General features: G+C 35.2%; 2 protein-coding genes across 3 annotated transcripts in view; one reads left to right on the forward strand and one right to left on the reverse strand.

The window, feature by feature from the left end:
- LOC127658587 (glycogen synthase kinase-3 beta) overlaps nucleotides 1-1017 on the forward strand; it is a 96680-nt gene extending 95663 nt beyond the window's left edge. For both annotated transcript variants that reach the window (XM_052147956.1, XM_052147957.1), the window contains exon 11: nucleotides 106-1017. In XM_052147956.1, coding sequence (XP_052003916.1) covers nucleotides 106-176 — 71 coding nt within the window. In that variant the 3' untranslated portion in view covers nucleotides 177-1017. The remainder of the gene's footprint in view (nucleotides 1-105) is intronic.
- A 2142-nt stretch (nucleotides 1018-3159) lies between these two features.
- Nucleotides 3160-19001, reverse strand: part of LOC127658575 (nuclear receptor subfamily 1 group I member 2-like) — a 49175-nt gene continuing 33333 nt past the window's right edge. Inside the window, exons 7-9 of the mRNA XM_052147940.1 lie at nucleotides 13376-13492; nucleotides 9062-9167; nucleotides 3160-7222 (exon numbers count right to left, since the gene is read on the reverse strand). Of these exons, the coding sequence (XP_052003900.1) occupies nucleotides 7084-7222; nucleotides 9062-9167; nucleotides 13376-13492 (362 nt within the window). The 3' untranslated portion in view covers nucleotides 3160-7083. The remainder of the gene's footprint in view (nucleotides 7223-9061; nucleotides 9168-13375; nucleotides 13493-19001) is intronic.

The following is a 19001-nucleotide window of genomic DNA, read 5'->3' on the forward strand; positions in this document are numbered from 1 at the left end:
CTTTTTTGGCCCACTCTAGCTCACCGTGATGGATTGTTCTTATGTGTTTAGTAAGAATTTCAAAGTATAAAATGTGTTTTAAAAGTATTTTCTCTTTGCGTCCAGATGCCAATAGTGGAGATCGTGGTCAGACCACAATTGCAGCCTCTGCTTCCGCCTCCAACACCTCCACCTGAGTGCCCCAGCCAATCAGACCTGAGCCACCATCAGAGGCCACGCCCACCCCCACTGCTCACCAACTTAATGGGCAGGATATGAAACATGTAACCACCACGCCTATTCAGACTGCAAGAGCCAATCTTCATTTACGTCTTTTATTATGAAGTTCCGAAAGGGTTCCAAATTATACACGGAAAAGCCTCGTCTAGTGTAATCAGTGGAGAGTGACAGGGAAAGAGAGAGCGCTGAGAAATTGGGTGGGGGGGATGGGGGTGTTGGTCAAACCATAAAACCTGGTCTGTGACCAGCTGTAATGTTGTTCATTCTCAGAGGACAGTCTTGTTATCTAAGCAATCTGGTAGCCAGATCCATCCACTTCCGTTTCATTTATTTACACTCCCTCTATCTCCCGTTTCATCTGTTTTGGGGTCTCTCATAGCGCATGGCTTGAATTTGGTTCGGAGCACCCTATATACACTTAATTTATATATATATAATGCATAAATGTATTGGGTGAAAATTATGCAGGTTACAAAATGAGGAAATAATGTAACACAAATCTTAATTCTATCCTAATTGTATCTGTTTAAAACAAGGTTATCACACAAGTGTTATAATGTTAAACGCTACACAAAAGCGCATGTTCCAACAAAAAAGCCAACGGAGAAAACGGCATGATGTTTTAAGAGTTTTAAAGGCTTTCAAGCTAATCCTGTTTTTATTTTGTTTTATAATGAAAGGCAGGACTTTATGGGCGGCGTAGGACTAGGACAGGCATTTTGATTGACAGGTGAGGTGTGTTCAACATGTCTCCATCTCTGTGTTCTTGTATGATATATACATACAGTTTATATATTACTTTGCATTATGTAAAATAAATAAATAAATATATATATATATATATATATATATATATATATATATATATATATATATATATATATATATATATATATATAGTTATATTTAGATATATATCTAGCATCATTCGTTCAGAATTCATCATGGTTTTGCAGTGCAGCAGCTGATTTTGCTGCTGGCCAAATATATACAGTATGTATATGACTAAGAACTTGGGCAGTCTGCTGGAGCAGATCTCTAGAAAAACGCTTCCCTTTTTCGTGCTGTTTTCGGTTCGCCCATTGAGAATTATAGATTGCCTTCCTGTCCTAATTTCCTCCCCTCTCTTGTTATTTATTGTTCCTTGTGTGTTAATGTAATCAGATTCATGGTAGACATCGTTCTTATTCACACAGCCTAATAAAAAAAGGAAGAAATATTTATAAAGCATCAATTTGGGTCTGTACACCAAAGTGGCACAGGAATTATTCAATTTCATGTGCTAGTTTGTATAGAAATCTCACAATTTGTTTTTAGCCTGTGCTCCATTTGCGATGTTAAACTGAAGTGGCCATGTTGTTTTAACCACTATTTAACCACTTTCATATTTCTTTTTTTTCTTTATCCTGTCTCAACCTGCATATGGAAAAAAATTCCTTTTTTTTTTTTCTTTTCTTTTTTTCCTCAAATGTCTTAATATGCAACAAAAACACAAAGAAAAAAACATGTATATACAGTACAGCACAGTTGCTCCTCACCAAATTCTGGCTTGTACTTTTTATTTGTTTTTGTATGATTTTGTGAGCGTGTGAATGTGTGTATGCGTGTGTTCTGCTATGTACATATGCTGACCTGAGAACTGTTAATGAGCAAAAGCAAAGACGAGGGATTAAATGGGGGGGCAAAACATTTACTGTTTGTTGGTAGACAAGGAGTTTTCTCCAGCCATATAGTTCAATCTTACCTGTACAGTAGGTGCCAGCTATATTATTGTATCTATAACTAGTAATGTATAGTGTATCTATCGTTTGGAGTGCCTTTGCTTCCATACACATCCTGTCCCTAGACCACACCCCTTCCTCGCATCACACAATACAGACCACTCCCTTTCCCTTCCTGTGACCCTCTGCAAGTGCTGTTGATTAGTCAAGTCTCTTAAAATGACGTTTGTGTCTTTTTATAGTAGTTACTACCACTTAATTTCCTTCGAAGCCACACTAATTTCTAGCATCTCTGTAGATGTTTTTTAGTTTTTAAGTAGCGATCACCATGTTGATGTATTTTTGTTTGGATGAATACCACTGTCACAATGTATGTTTGACACTTGTTCCTCTACCAAAGTGAACCAACTATGAGTGTGTTGTGATGTACTGTTACAGCGACATCCCCGGGGGCAATAATGATTTTATTTCTTTTCTCATTTATCTCGGCAATGCACAGAATGTTGGCCAGCCGACAGTACGCAGTAGAGATGTCACATCATTCCCTCGACCCTGCACCCTCTGTGTAAAGCTTGCTTGTAAGATATGCTACCATAGATGTGTTGCTTTCCACGAATGGTGTGACCACTTCTTGTGACTAAAGTTAGAGTAAATTATGTAAAGACACAAAAGGTTAAAAATAATTACCAAAATAAGTTAAAAAAAAAAAAAGACAAAAAGTTATCAAATAGTTTTAAGGACTGTGGGCTAAATACAGACTATCGTGTTACATACACTTATTGGGGAAAAAAAGTTGTCTTGGATTCAAACAAACAAACAAAAAAAAAATGACAAAAATACAACCTGTATACCATTAATATTACTTGAATGCCTCTGTTTGTGACTGAAATGTTTATTTTAAATATATAATTTTTTCTGTGAAGGTATGCTAAATGTCTCCTTTCCTTGTAAATATGTCCATTTTGGTCCTTGGTGTGACTTGGATTCAGAGACTAGTTACCTGGTACTGTAATTTGCATTAAATAAAGAGTAGGATAGCTTGGAAATGACTTTGCATTTGCCACGTGTCTTGATTTTCCCACACAGAAATGTCTCACTACACCACTATTTGAATTTCAGTCATTTTTCAGTCCGTTCAGATGTGATTCTGTTGCATGCTGTTTTATATGATGACGATATGTTAGGAAATGAAGACAATTACACATTCTGCAAGTTGTTTCATAACATTTTAAACTTTATTTTCCTGAGAAGGGCACTTCCTAACCAAAGTAAAATATTGTTAACCTGAGTGTATTATGTGCAAGGGTGGAAAGAGTACTGAAAAATCATTCACAAGTAGAAGTATTGTTACTTCCCATAAAATGTTGTGTGAGTAAAAGTAGCTGTCCTAAAAACTACTTAAGTTAGAGTACTGAGTTGCAAAACATATGCCCCATTATAATGAACACTGAATGCCAACTTTTAATATACATCACTTATCTATGATAAACACTACATTAATCTGATTCCAAAAAATTAAGGGAGACATGAAAACAGAAATGAAAAGATTAATAAGATATTTTCAATACACTGATCACCGTTTTAAATCTTAATGTATGAAACAATCACATTAAAATCAAATGTAGGGTCTAAATTTCCCTTAATGCCGACAGAGTGTTATTGTTGTGCATAAAACATGTTCAAAACAATGCAAGGAATGCAAAAATATGCTAAATAAGCAGGATCTCTTGGCACGTCGTGTCCTGCACAATAGAGGATGTGGAGCAGGCATGGGAAAAGCTGTTTACTACAGGGGCTGTATCACGCTTAAAAAGGAATAATTCACCCAAAAATGTAAATTCTCTCATCATTTACTCACTCTCATGCCATCCCAGATGTGTAGGACTTTCTTCTGCAGAACACAAATTAAGATTTTTAGAAGAATATTTCCGCGCTTTTGGTCCATACAATGAAAGTGAATTGGTGCTTTTTGGAGCATCAACATTTTGGCACCCCTTCAGTTACGTTGAGATACACTTACAGAGCTGAAATATTCTTCCAAAAATCTTAATTTGTGTTCTGAGGCAAGAAAGTCATAGACAGATGGCATGAGGGTGAGTAAATGATCAGATAATTTTCCTTTTTGTGTGAATTATTTAAGTAGCATTCTCAATGTTCAACATTGATTTAGTTCTTGTATCTTTTAAGCTCAGAAATAGTCGTGTTCTCATTCTGATGCATGATGCACAATGTTCTGGAGTCTGTGACTGGTGGAATGTTCTGCTGAAGTATTGCTGTACAAATGTTGATCTTTATAAAGGCTAAGCATAATTATAAATTATTTTATCATCTCTACTTTCTTGGTAATTTATTATAACAATTATTACACTGTACATCAGAGGTCAGTATTATTAAAAATGGCACTGTTTTATTCTATTACATTAATACTTTTAAAGCTACTTAAGTTATTCAACCAAAAGTAGTCAGTGGTTTCCTTGTTTATGTTGTTTGATTAATAGCCTTTATATGATATATAGCCTGCTAGACAGTGCTCAATTCACATACATGTACACTTCAAGTCTGACATTTTGATGCCAATATGCTTTTTATCCCACTATTTCAATTCACTATAGACATAAACAACTGCGTTTACATTAAATCCTCATCAAGACGGTCATTGGCAGAATTATAAAGTGTATATTTGATCATTAGCAGTCAAATATTAGCCACCTGTCAATCAAACAGCATACAGCGACAGACGTCAGGAAATAAAAAGTCAATCTATAAATGTATATTTAATCTAGATCAAACAACTAGAACACCCCTGTTCTAGATGTATTACCGATAAATATCTAGAACAATTTATTGCCTGGCCCTATTGATAATATTGCATTAATCTCTCAAAGCAGCCCAATAATCTCAGTGATAGCTACGTTATAGACACACAGAATCTAGTAAGCAGAAATATGAAATTTACCTCAAAATGTTTCTTCAAATTAGAGGCAGGATTAATGCTGATATCTGGCTTGAGCAAGTTAAACTCACATGACACGATTAAGCAACTGGCCTTTTTCACTGTGAAAATCCCTTTCATGTGCGGCCGAGATGATCAGCTGTAAACTAGGCTTGAGGTATTCTCCACAGTTGGCGCCAGATCTGCAGCTGCCGTTCAAGTTTTTTGCAAGTGATTTGATTTGACGAGAGTCACGAGACTCTACCTAGCCAATCATGTTGATAGATACAAAACTAATCCGGACAGGGAAGTAGTGAACACAGACAGTGGGAATATAGTGCAGTAAAAGTACTGTTACAGCAATTAAAATATTTTCTAGTAAAAGTATACAATTTTGAAACTACTTAAAGTAAAATTCTTGGGGAAATGTAGTTAATTACAGAAACGCGAGTATTTGTAATTTGTTACTTTACACCCCTGATTATGTGGTAATTTTGTGACGCAAGTTCTGGGATTCGTCATCGGTTTACATAAGGATAAATTAATACATCTGATTAATGTGCACTACATGCCACTAAACAACAAACAAAAGGCATTTGAAAACAAGTTGAATGATACCTGGCATCCAAATACTCTTACTGCTTTTATGCACGTACAGACTGTCACATTGTAAATATGACACTAGCTCATTTTCACACCGATTGTCGTGAACTGTTCATTTTAAAGCCAAAATGAAAAGTCAGAAAAGGTCTGAATTACTTGTAAATGTCATTATGAAATCTGTTCAGCAAAATCTGCTCTTAGCTTATGAACAGGATCTCAAAACCTGAATGTGCTCCGAGTGAAAAAGATTTAGTAATGTCTCACAACTGACAGTAAAAGCACTTAAAGGCATTCACTTACCGAGAACGTTTTTGGAGTTTCTTCCAACCACACATCATTGGGTGAATCTCACAAGGCTTGTCAAGAACATGTCTGGGTCGTTTTCCCCCCGAAATAAATTTAATTGAATAATGAAAACAAAGCCTTTTTTAAGACCCTTTACATTTTTGCCATTGTATAATTGTTATGAGGATTATTCAGGCCCTATTTTTTGCGGTCAAATATGACCCCGATATGTTCTTCGTGAAATTCAACCCATAAGAAGGTAAATATTCTTAATTGTCTGGATGAAATATCACTACTAACATCAGACATTGGCACTTATATTTTATATACATACCCTGAACAAAACAAACCTAAGAGGTCTACTTACACCACTATTTTGTGTTTAAAAACTAGTAATAAATAAACAGATTTCTCAAGACATATCAATAGACCATAAACAGAAATGACTAGTATGCATCACATTGTAGTTTTATAGCTATGATTTGACACATTGTGATCTTTGCTGCCATAGTAATGGTCTCTCTTACAGGATATCCATTGTATACCCTTCAAAGTTTACAACAGAAAAGCCTTGGGATGTTATCAAGGTGGTAAATTCAAATATATGAACAATACCTAGAAATATTTATATCAAAACTTAAAAGGAACAGTTCAACTAAAAATACAATTCTAGTTATGTTTTAATTTACTTACCCTTGTGTCATTCCAAAACCCTATGACTTTCTTTCTTTTGTGGAATACAAGAAGATGATATGCAGAATGTTAGTGACTGACAGTCTCAGTCGCTATTCACTTTAACTGAATTTATTTTTCTATACAATGACAGTGAAAGGTGGCTGATCATTCGGCCTAAAATCTCCTTTTGTGTTCTATGTGATAAAAGAAAGTCATACAAGTTTGGAATGACAGAAGGGTGAGTAATTTACAACAAAAGTTTATTTTGGGTGAACTATCCCTTTATAATATCCACTCATTTCAGGCTTCTAAATGTAAGAGATCATTTGTGCCATCCTCCATTGGGTTATGAACCCACATAAATTGTTCTTATGTGAATAGACTCGGGAAAAAGATTGATTGTCATATTAAAATGCAATACGGTTACATTCAGTGAGACAAAACACCAAATATTAAAATACTATTTCACAATATACTGTACAATATTCTGCTGTTCAGCAGTAAGTCCTTGTCCTTGATCGTTTGGACTGCTTCTCAAACTTTAACATCCTCAGTTGAAGGTAAAAGCAGCACAACTATGCACAGCTACTGATAGTGTGCTAAATATTTCAAGGCCTGTATTTAGAGTCGCATTAGCTCTGTAAAGGCTTAACTGTCTTTGCTTACAATTTCCAACAAAAGCGGTGGCACTGGCTGACTGTCCTGGATTTTCAACACCTGTTTTGTGTACTCTTCATTAATACTCCTCATCTCAGTCAGGCACGCCATGATCTTTGGGTACAGCAGACTAGTCAAGGAGAAGATTAAAATCAAAGAAAGTTAAATGAAAGAAAATGTTTTCATACCCACAGGAATAGAAACAGTCATTCAGTACTGGGTTAATATAATGAGTGCTATTAACTTTTAAATACATCTGTTTCGCCTAACAATGTCACATACCCCAGGAGCTGTATTTAGAAAGCCACTTTTTAGTCTTCAGTGTGTCAAAATTCTGAGAATTACATCATTTGACTCTTTTTCCTAGACTTAATAATAAGTGTGATACATAAAGGATCATATGTGTTCAGATTTGGACTGTGTTCTGCGGAGACAATACACACTACGACAAAGAAAGAATGTTGTTGAACTTATGATAGTGGAATTTGGGCAAAATGTATCGTAGTTAAGTAAAATGAAATCCATCAATATATATTTTTAATTGCAGTTCAATAGCAGTTTAATAAGCTTATAGTTTTGTGTGGGGTGTCAGGTGTTTTAACAGATTCCTTCCACAGTTTAATGTGCTGGAGAGATATTTAACCCCAGCTCATAACTTACATTTTACAGATTTTTCTTATTTGTAAATATTATAAACTCAAAGTCATGTAAGTTTCAGTTCAAAGTTTGCAAAACAACTTGTCCTAAACAACAAACAAGTCATTATTACTGTCAGATAGGCCAAATAAATAAATATATAAAAGGCTTACTTCATGGAGTGAAGTAAACAAACGGAGTGCAACAATAAAATGTTGTTGATATGCTGAATATTGGACATATGGAAGATTTGTAAATTGAATGGGATTATAACAGTTTGTTTTATTATCGTTACATTCCATGATTTAAATTGTCCTTCTCATTATATTTCTCTATATTCCTTCTATTTATATCGCAAGATTTAGCATTTAGATTTTTTGTAGCCTTCAATTTGCACATTGTTTTGGGCAAGATGTGGAATAATGTTTGAAAATACAGGAAATTCAATTTAGCTTTTTCATTTGAGTAATCAAAGAATTAATCAACTGAAAATAACCTAATAATCATGAGTGATTTAATCATATCAAACCATCCGGGGAAAATTACCATTGCAGACTCACTATTGGCTGATTCAGTGCTTGAGGCGGCCATTTTTTAGTAGACATCCCTGTAGTCCTTATTTCACAACACTTAAGCTTCACCTCTGTCAGTCTGAAGAATCCGTCTTAGACATCGCTGAAAGTTGCTTTTATCATCTTTATAAAAAGCTCCTACTCGTACACAAGTCCTACTCATTGCTAAGAATTATTTGACACTTAATTCAAAGTTTAAGACTATTCTTAGGAGCATTTCTGAGAAGTCGTATGCGTACGGTCCCTGGATTCAAATTTCCACTCTGAAATATTTATGAGGCAACTGGCTCTCAAACGCAACACATAAGCTACACATTTCTATTTTCTTAGGCACCTACTGAGTTTAAATAGACATATTATTTCAGTAGTACACTTAAATGGCAAGAGCCATATCATAATGTTCATGTGTTGTACTTACTCTAGTTTACTTCCATGTTTCTTCTTTGTCAAATGTAAAATGTAATCTACTGATGTAGTAGCCTTTTCTATGTTTCTAGTACTCAATTGTCTTGCAATGAACAAAGAAATAAATAGCCTGTGATAGTAAACTTAAGCAAACATACAGTACATTACAGAACTATTACTTATCATGGATCCCTACTCTTACACACTTTTGGTAATTAAGCTATAATATATAATATTATATATATATATATATATATATATATATATATATATATATATATATATATATATATATATATAATACAGTTATGAAATGTTACATGACATACAGAAAGCAAGAAAAGTTATCTCCTTACTGTTTCTCTGGCTCTGTCCTTTTGGCCTCAATATAGGTTTTCAGGGTGAGGGCAAGTATTTCCTGGTTCCAGTCAATCACACTGTGATGAGTTACACCAGGGCGATCTATAGATGAAACCACATGTGACAGATTAAATGACTGGACAGTGCCTCCAAAAAATATATCCTTTTTCTATCTTTAAAATAAAAGCCACTTGATTTGATGTTTTGTTATTTAATGAAAAACAAACAGACAGTTTTTTTAGTGTGACTTAAATGTTCAAACTATCAAGTAAAAAGACATTTGTTAAGTTTTCAATGATAAAGTAATAAATATATTGTTGAAATTACAGTAAAATGTATTTGTAAATTTCAAACACAAACAAAAACAAAGACATACATTTAGGGGTGTGGTCCTGGTCAAGACAATCTCCTGAACTCCAAACTGAATGTCAGAATGGGAAAGAAAGGTGATTTAAGCAATTTTGAGCGTGGCATGGTTGTTGGTGCCAGACGGGCCGGTCTGAGTATTTCACAATCTGCTCAGTTACTGGGATTTTCACGCACAACCATTTCTAGGGTTTACAAAGAATGGTGTGAAAAGGAAAAACATCCAGTATGCGGCAGTCCTGTGGGCTGAAAATGCCTTGTTGATGCTAGAGGTCAGAGGAGAATGGGCCGACTGATTCAAGCTGATAGAAGAGCAACTTTGCCTGAAATAACCACTCGTTACAATCGAGGTATGCAGCAAAGCATTTGTGAAGCCACAACACGCACAACCTTGAGGCGGATGGGCTACAACAGCAGAAGACCCCACCGGTACCACTCATCTCCACTACAAATAGGAAAAAGAGGCTACAATTTGCAAGAGCTCACCAAAATTGGACAGTTGAAGACTGGAAAAATGTTGCCTGGTCTGATGAGTCTCGATTTCTGTTGAGACATTCAGATGGTAGAGTCAGAATTTGGCGTAAACAGAATGAGAACATGGATCCATCATGCCTTGTTACCACTGTGCAGGCTGGTGGTGGTGGTGTAATGGTGTGGGGGATGTTTTCTTGGCATACTTTAGGCCCCTTAGTGCCAATTGGGCATCGTTTAAATGCCACGGCCTACCTGAGCATTGTTTCTGACCATGTCCATCCCTTTATGGCCACCATGTACCCATCCTCTGATGGCTACTTCCAGCAGGACAATGCAACATGTCACAAAGCTCGAATCATTTCAAATTGGTTTCTTGAACATGACAATGAGTTCACTGTACTAAATTGGCCCCCACAGTCACCAGATCTCAACCCAATAGAGCATCTTTGGGATGTGGTGGAACGGGAGCTTCGTGCCCTGGTTGTGCATCCCACAAATCTCCATCAACTGCAAGATGCTATCCTATCAATATGGGCCAACATTTCTAAAGAATGCTTTCAGCACCTTGTTGAATCAATGCCACGTTGAATTAAGGCAGTTCTGAAGGCTGAAAGGGGTCAAACACAGTATTAGTATGGTGTTCCTAATAATCCTTTAGGTGAGTGTATGTTCTTGTATGTTTGTTATTTATGTATATATATATATATATATATATATATATATATATATATATATATATATATACACACACACACACACACACACACTGTATATATATATATATATATATGTATGTCCTTGTTTTTGTATGCATTTGTTATTTATTTATATATATATATATATATATATATATATATATATATATATACACACACACTGTATATACTGTATATATATATGTGTGTGTGTGTGTTCAAACACATACTAAAACATGGACACATATATATATATATATATATACATATATATCTCCATCCAGGCCTTGGATTGGCTAATCGGGCGAACCGGGACAATTCCCGGTGGGCCAGTCTGTTTTTTTGGCCGTGAGGGCCGGTGTTGTCATGGCACTGGGTTGAAATATGGATACTGTCCCTAGGCTGCCTGCACTCACAGCAGCCCACTCTTTTTATGTCATTTTTTCACAGCCCACTCACAGAGTGCAGCCTGCAGGTTAATGACATAATTATCTTTTGACTCCCCCGATAGCGGCACCTTGCTTAAAAAAGAAATGTCACTTGTAAACTTCAGTCAGTGGTGGTTGTGGTTGATGGAGGATACAGGCTAAAATGGACAATAGAAAGCGCAAAGGCGGCGCTGAAAAGGCAAGATAAAAAAAAAAGAAAGAGCTCTTCAAACTGATGGGGTGAGGGCTGGTAAGGTAACATTAAGCTAGTTAGGAGCAGTGCAAGATGCTAGCGGCAGTGCAAAACAATGTTGTCTACAAACCACCGTTCATTTTTATGTATCAAACTTTATCTTGTAGTTCTTCAGCAGCCTCTATCATTGAGTGAATATAAGAATTCGAAGAATTAATGTTAATGAAGAGTTTGGTATAAAGCTGAAACTATAAGTTAAAGTTATTGACAAAGTCGACAATAAAAAATTGTCGACAATAATTTTAGTTGTCAAATTTGTCGTTTGATCTCATTAAACATAAAATGAGATCACATTAAACTGTAGTGATGACTCGTGAGAGCAGCACTGCAACTCGTGTCTGACTGAGGAGAGGAAGAATTACACAGATCACAATCCAGAAGCACTCTGAACTTTCCAAACAGCTTCAGATGATGTAGATCGCAATGTATGCGGGAATTATACAAAAATATCCAATAAGTAAATACAGAAGCACTCTTGTTGTGGAATAGGTGGAGTCGGAGCTTTTTAAAGGAAACACCCCGGTGTTACATCTTAAATGCAGTTTTAATGCGTTATAGCTTTATTAAAGTTCAAATAATACGGAAGCTGGTCATGTAAATACTACAAACTCCGAAACTGGCATTTCTCTGTGCGGTCAGCGCCTCTTCTATGAGTTGCACGAATGTCCCGATCTAAGCGGGGGGGTGGGGGGGTGGTATTGAAACTGCACCCGGCTGAGAGACACACTGTAATGGGGATGCTCATCCCTCGAGCCCGCACTTACTAAAGATAGATTATAACGTGATAGCTCATGAATATTGAATCATAATATATATGTCACTGTGCATTTCTTATTATATATATATATATATATATATATATACGCAGCTTTATTAATAAGATTATTTTTTTTTTTGAGAGTTAAAGATGGATTGAAGAGAACAGAAAGATGAGAGAGGTGAAGTCTTCACCCCATTATACACTGCAACAAAACAGTGTTTTCTAATATAAATAACTAAAACTCATTTAAAACAATAATTTACTTTAGGAACTATACTGCAGAAGAAAAAATTGTTATCTGAGAATGTTGAATATGATATTAAAAATATAAATATTATAAATATCTAAAAATCCTTTAACAAAAGATGCATTCACCTGAAAAGCAGCATATAAGATATTTAGACTTGCTTTAAGAGAATTGATCTTGAATATAAGTATATTTTGTCTTTATTGCACTAGCAGAAGTATAAACATGTGATCAAAATACACTAATATAGAAAATACACTTACTGTATATTTAAGATACATCCTCTTAAAGCAAGTCTAAATATCTTATATGCTGCTTCTCAAGTAAATGTATCTTGTTTTAAGAATTTTAAGACAATTTTAAATGGAAAACAAGACAAAACACTTGATAGAAATAGATTTTTTGCAGTGAACTTCTTTACTGAATTACATTTAATAAAAAGTATTTTTCCCTTTAATTAAGTGAATGTCATTTAGGTATTTTTAACAGATGATTTTGTCCTCTTTATTGTTTGTAAGCATATTTAATATAACCTTTTAAATCGGGACACATGCTGAATAATCGGATAAGAGCTAATGATGAATCATTGCATTAATCACAGAATAGTTGAATAATCGCTCTAATAATCGTTAGTTGCAGCACATGTATGGTGTACACCTGCTCAATGAAAAATGCTCTGAGATAATTCATGATACCAGATGATTCAGCACTACATTAATGAAACTGATTTGACTTGATCAGAAAGCTTTGTAAAAAGGGGAGATTTGTGGTGAGAAATATGACCATTTGTAAAATTTGATTTAGTGTCAGAAGCAGAGCCAGGACCCAGTTGTAGTCCAATGCAAGAGATTGATGCTCACACTGTGTATAAGCAAACATAATCACATTAGTTACACTAGGCCTATAACAACTTTCTATGCCCAAGTGTTAATAGTGACCCATTATGTGTGTGTGTGTGTGTGTGTGTTCAAACACATACAAAAACAAGGAGATATCTATACATATAGGCTATATATATATATATATATATACTGTATATGGCCAGTGCATGGCTGTTCATGTGAATGCTAAGCTTTGTTTGAAGTACCTGGTGAGAAAAGTGCGATAGCCTGCATCAGAACATACTCCTCTTCATGCAAGTTCAGTTTACGCAGTGTGTAATGGAAATTCTCCATAGGGTCCAGTAGATGGCGTTGAAAACCAGCTGTCCAGTGGAGTGTGGCATTAGGAAGAAAGACAAAATAAGCAAAAGATGAAGTTTGAAGATATGGATTAATTGACTTGTATTTTCCTATTTTCGGTTAACAAAAAAACATTAGTTTGTATGTGCAGTATTTACACTTCTGTGTACCCTCAATTTAAACACATTTACAGTACATAGCTAAATGTATGTGGACACCCCCTTCTAATGAATGGGATTGGCTATTTCAGCTACAGCCATTACTAACAGGTGCAGAAGATCAATGCAATGTCCTTAAACAAACATGTTTAGTAGAATGGGGCCCTTTTCTGTTCCAGCATGACAATACTCCTGTGCAAAAAGTGAGGTCCATTAAAAAATGGCCTGCACAAAGCCCAGACCTGAACACATTGCAAATATTTGTCATGAACTGGATTTCCATCTGCAAACCAGGCCCAAAAATGTATCTAAATACCATGGCTTATCTTGAAAGAATATATATATATATATATATTAGTCTTAAGCTTTGAATTAAGTGTCAAATAATTCTTAGAAAGAGCAACTTTCAGCAAAGTCTAAGATGGATGCTTAAGAGCTGACAGAGGTGAAGCTTAAGTGTTGTGGAATAAGGACTACAGGGATGTCTACTAAAATGTTATGATTTAATGCAACACTGCGGCAGGGTGGAAGGCGGGGCCGGGCTGTGATTCCGCCCAGCCCCTAATTAGGCTGATTAAGCCCGAGAGGACAAAGGCCAACGGAGATGGCAGTGCAGCCTAATTAGGGGCCGGGTGTGTGGAATCACGGCACAGCTCCATCCTGCCACAAACCCATTATAAAACAATATTTTGATAAATAGGTTATTTTCTGTTGATTAATTCTAAAATTTTATTTCTAAAACATTATTCCACCATTTGCCAGATGTTATCCTCAAACAATGTGGAAATTGAAGGCTACAAAAACTCGAAATGCTAAATATTGCAATGTAAATATAAATATAAAAAGAAGAACTGAAGGACAACTGAAATCATGGAAATAAAATTATAATAAACCAAACTGTCATAATCCCATTACAGTAATGTAATATTTCAGATAAACCCGGTTCAATTTATTAATACATTTGACATTCAACATATGAACAATATTTTATTGTGGCACTCCATTTGGTTAAAAATGGTTTAAAAAAATTTGCTGCAATTAAAACAAACAATTTTGATGGATTTAATTTCACTTAACTACAAACAAATGTACCCAAATTCCACTATCATAAATCCAACAGATTCTTTCTTTGTCGTAGTGTGTATTTTCTCCACATAACAGTCATTGTGCTACTCTTAACTAGGTTAGGAGACCTCTCCAGCACTCTTGAACAATTTAGGAGCTGAGACCAAATCTGAACACATATGAAACTTTATGAATCACACTTATTAAGTCTAAGAATAAGAGTAAATTAAATTCATTCTTAGAATTTTGACTCACTTAATGCTAGAATTTTCCTCTAATTGGATTTATACATACGACCCCATGTCTTCAGAATGTGAAGAAAAAAATGATACAAATATAACCCTGTATATTTGTGTGCAAATACTTTATCCTTACAAATATGAAAGTAATTATGACCTTCCCCTGCAGAAGGGTAGACTAGCTTTTGTGAAATGTTGAGCCCTTGCAAAAGGGTGAGCACTATTTGTGCAATATCTTTGCAGAAGTGTAAACAATACCTTCCCCATATCTATGATTATGCACAGAATGATTTAGCTAAAATATCAGAACTGGTAAATTTAACGTGTTAATTTCTGTGATAATATATATTTTTAAAATATTAACGACACATTCCCCGGGCATAATAAATACAGGTGAGGATTTTCTGTATGGAGAATGAAGACTTCATCCACAAGTGTGCATGTGATAAGGGCAAGATGCTGTATCTTTTCTCATCATGTGAAAACGTTTACTGATCTGAACCTGTTTCAAAAGTGAAACCAACTTAGAGAGACCCAGCATGCGCGCAATAGAGACTGAGAAGGACCAGGCCGTTCAGCAGGCTGAAGCCCGTTACACTTGAAGAGACTGAACAGCAGCCAGAAAAAATAATAGTTAATAGTTAAACTTGAGCAAATTAGACTTCAACATTCAAAATGTTTTATATCTGTATGTATAGTGCCTAAAAAAAGTTTTATATGTATTGAATCTGCCCATTTCATCCTACTGTATTATTTAAAAAATGTCCACTGGAAACCAGCATAAGATTTTGCCCAAATTACTTGTAATAAGTAATTACTTGTCCACTGATTATATATATATATATATATATATATATATATATATATATATATATATATATATATATATATATATATATATATATATATATATATATAATGATTGTTGTTATTTATCATGTACCATAATTGAATCCCAATTAATCATGATTAATCACAGAAAAAAAATGATTAATTAGTTGTAAATGTTGTAATTGATACACAGTACAATAAAACATACAATGACCTTTGCTGGAAGCAAAAAATTAGATGGTGACTATCAAGGACTTTTGCAAAAAACGCAGTCAATTCATAATTGTGACAATCAAACCAATAACCCTTGCAAAAGGAGAGCAATGCTTCGACCATGTGTTGATGTGAACCAACTGCCCTTGAAAAGGGGCCATTGCTTCATGCGATGATCTGATGAAAACCAACTACCCTTTTAAAAGGGGCAATGGCTGAAAGTGAGCAACGTGTCTATGTGGACAGACTACCCTGGACAAGGGGCAATGCTTAAAATCTTTGTGTCTGAGCTAAACAGATTACGCTTAAAAAGGGAAGCATTGCTTCCTTTGATGTTTCTTTGCAAACAGACATCCCTTCCACCAATGGTGGAATTGCTTAAAGATGAATCTGTGCAGACAGACTACCCTTGCGAAAGGATAGCAGTAAAATATTATGAATACAACAAAATGTAAATCAATAACATCAATCATATAATGACAAGTATAAACAGTTTACAGTTTAAACCATTATAAAAATGGTGACATAATGAAGTGATGAAGGACAATTGTCTGGTGTTTACAATATGAAGCAGAGGCTGGATTATGATTTGATGGGATGCCTGAATAGAATGAATGACATAATACTTACTACGAGTCTTTGACTCATCGATGGATATTTTTAAAGAAAATTTCATGTTTATCATTAACTCTTTCAATCTCCTTGGCTACCAACATGTTTGCGTGATGTCATGCATCTGCATCTCAGAGTTGGAGATTTCAGCATGAGTTTCCAAGTTTGATGGCCAACTTCAACTGGCATTCTATTGCACTTTTCCTAGTAGGAATTATGAAATTCTAACAAGGGAAAATCTGATTCTAGATCAGTGACTGCAGTCAATCTTACATCACTTCAGTTGGTGCAGCCGATTGCTGTGTGCATTAGCCTTCCCATGCAGTTTGTTTACCCTTCGCCTATGTGGGCAGTCAAGTATTCATGTGTTCAAATGCATTGCAGCTTGAATAAATTGTGTTTTTTCACTGGGAAGGGAGTTTGAGTTCTGAAAGTAACAGTATGACTCTTTTATCTCAATAGATCAGGGAAATAATAATTTCCCTTGAGCCATGATATGACGCTTTTAATATGTATCAAAATGGTGTCACAGTGTCTGGTTTGTTCCCTGGGTTTTCTAGAAGCGCTTTCCCTGATTGTCACATTTCCTCTTGTACTACATTTCCCATCATCCTGTTCTGTCACTCATCACTGATCATTACACACAGCTGTTCCCACTCACATTGTTTGCACTGGTCTATTTATACCCTGTCTGTTTCTGTGTTAGTTTGTTACCAGCACCTCTTAGTTCTTGTCCCATTGTTTCTTGGACTGTTTTGTATGGATTTTGACTCTTGCCTGGTTGACTACGGATTTTGGATTACCCCTAATAAATGCACTTGGATCCTAACCTTTTGTGTGTGTGTCGTGACAAATGGTAAGCTGAAAAAGCTTGTCATGTACAGTACTGACAGAAGCAAAAAAACTCTCTCTGTTTACTGCCTCATATCTTACATGTGTGAAATTTCTTCTCCACTAAGAGCACAAAATAGAATTAAATTGCAAAAATAATTCCCCAACAGTCTCCTTGTCTTCATTAGGTTGGGCAAAGTGCCCCACACTCACCCTATTGGTTGAGCCAATGTTGTCAGAATGCTTAAACATTCAAGGTTTTGAAAGTGCCAAAGAGCCATCTATTTACAGTACCCCTTCAGTGCTGGTGAGTCATTTTGACCCGTTATAGAGTTTAACGCAGATTTAAGGCAACTTAGTGTCAACTTTCAGGCTGACACGTTATGACATCCTCTGCAAATTGAAAAAGGAATTGTAAAATGCTTACAGTGTCACCACGTCTTTCACCGATGCTAAGTTAAAAACAACAAATTGTGATGCTTAAAGTGTGATATGTCATTTGGGGTCAATTTGACCCAGTAATTTGGGATGGGAAATTGTCTTTTGGACTTAAAAAACATAGCACACTTCATCTCTAAAAGTCAAACACAGAGGCTGCATTTATACCGCCAGGCTTATTGAACACATAAAAAACATATGCAATGTTTATCCTGTTTGTTTATCTCCACTTATTAATCCACATAATCCATTGTGTTTACATTAAATAAAGACCCACAAAGATGCACTAGGCTGATGGTCAGCACTATCTAACACTGTTAATTAACTTTTTAGTAGTAATCCTTACATAAATACCATGGAATATTACATTATTTTGACATTATTTTATTTTTTTAAATATGTTTATAAATATTAATTATGGAAGGTGAAAACAAACTATTCAGAAATATTCCTGTAACATGACATGCCCATTCTTTTCTCCCAATTCTCTTGTAAAAACACCAGAGATGCTTGCTCATGATGCTGTATTTTGGCAATTCTGCTCATCAATTAAAGGAAATAATATGACCACATTCATGTCCTTCAAATTCTGTTAAAATATGTGTGCAGAAAAGTAGCCTTGAGTGCATTTAAAAACGTATATGATACATTTAGCAATTTATTTCATAACTGCTTGATGTGTCGCAGATCCAGAATTACTTTGTTTGGACATGCATGGATAAAAAAATGTATATTCCAGTTACAGTTGATATTAATGCCACATTTTTTTATAAATTGTCAAATCAGAGTAGAATTAGACACCAGTTTTTAGACTTCAGGTCAGATGATTAGATATCGCATAAATGCCGTATTTAATACCAGATATGAGTCACTAAAATATGGATGAAAGAAAAGATAACTGACAAAACTCAATCCAATATACTGTGAGAAAAATAAGTATGACAATATAATGACATTCGAAAACTAAAATGCTTCAAGAATAAGGCACGAAATGCTGCAGGAAATGGTTTGATTGAACTAAAGCCTGGTTCTGTACATGTCACCTTTTGCTTGAGATGTTTTTTTTTTTTTTTTGCTCACAGAACTGACACACTGCCTCCATCTCCCTCATTATCTTGAGAAATGTCCCGCTGTGTCCCTCACCC

Source organism: Xyrauchen texanus, chromosome 18 (assembly GCF_025860055.1).
Source record: "Xyrauchen texanus isolate HMW12.3.18 chromosome 18, RBS_HiC_50CHRs, whole genome shotgun sequence".
Taxonomy (NCBI): domain Eukaryota; kingdom Metazoa; phylum Chordata; class Actinopteri; order Cypriniformes; family Catostomidae; genus Xyrauchen; species Xyrauchen texanus.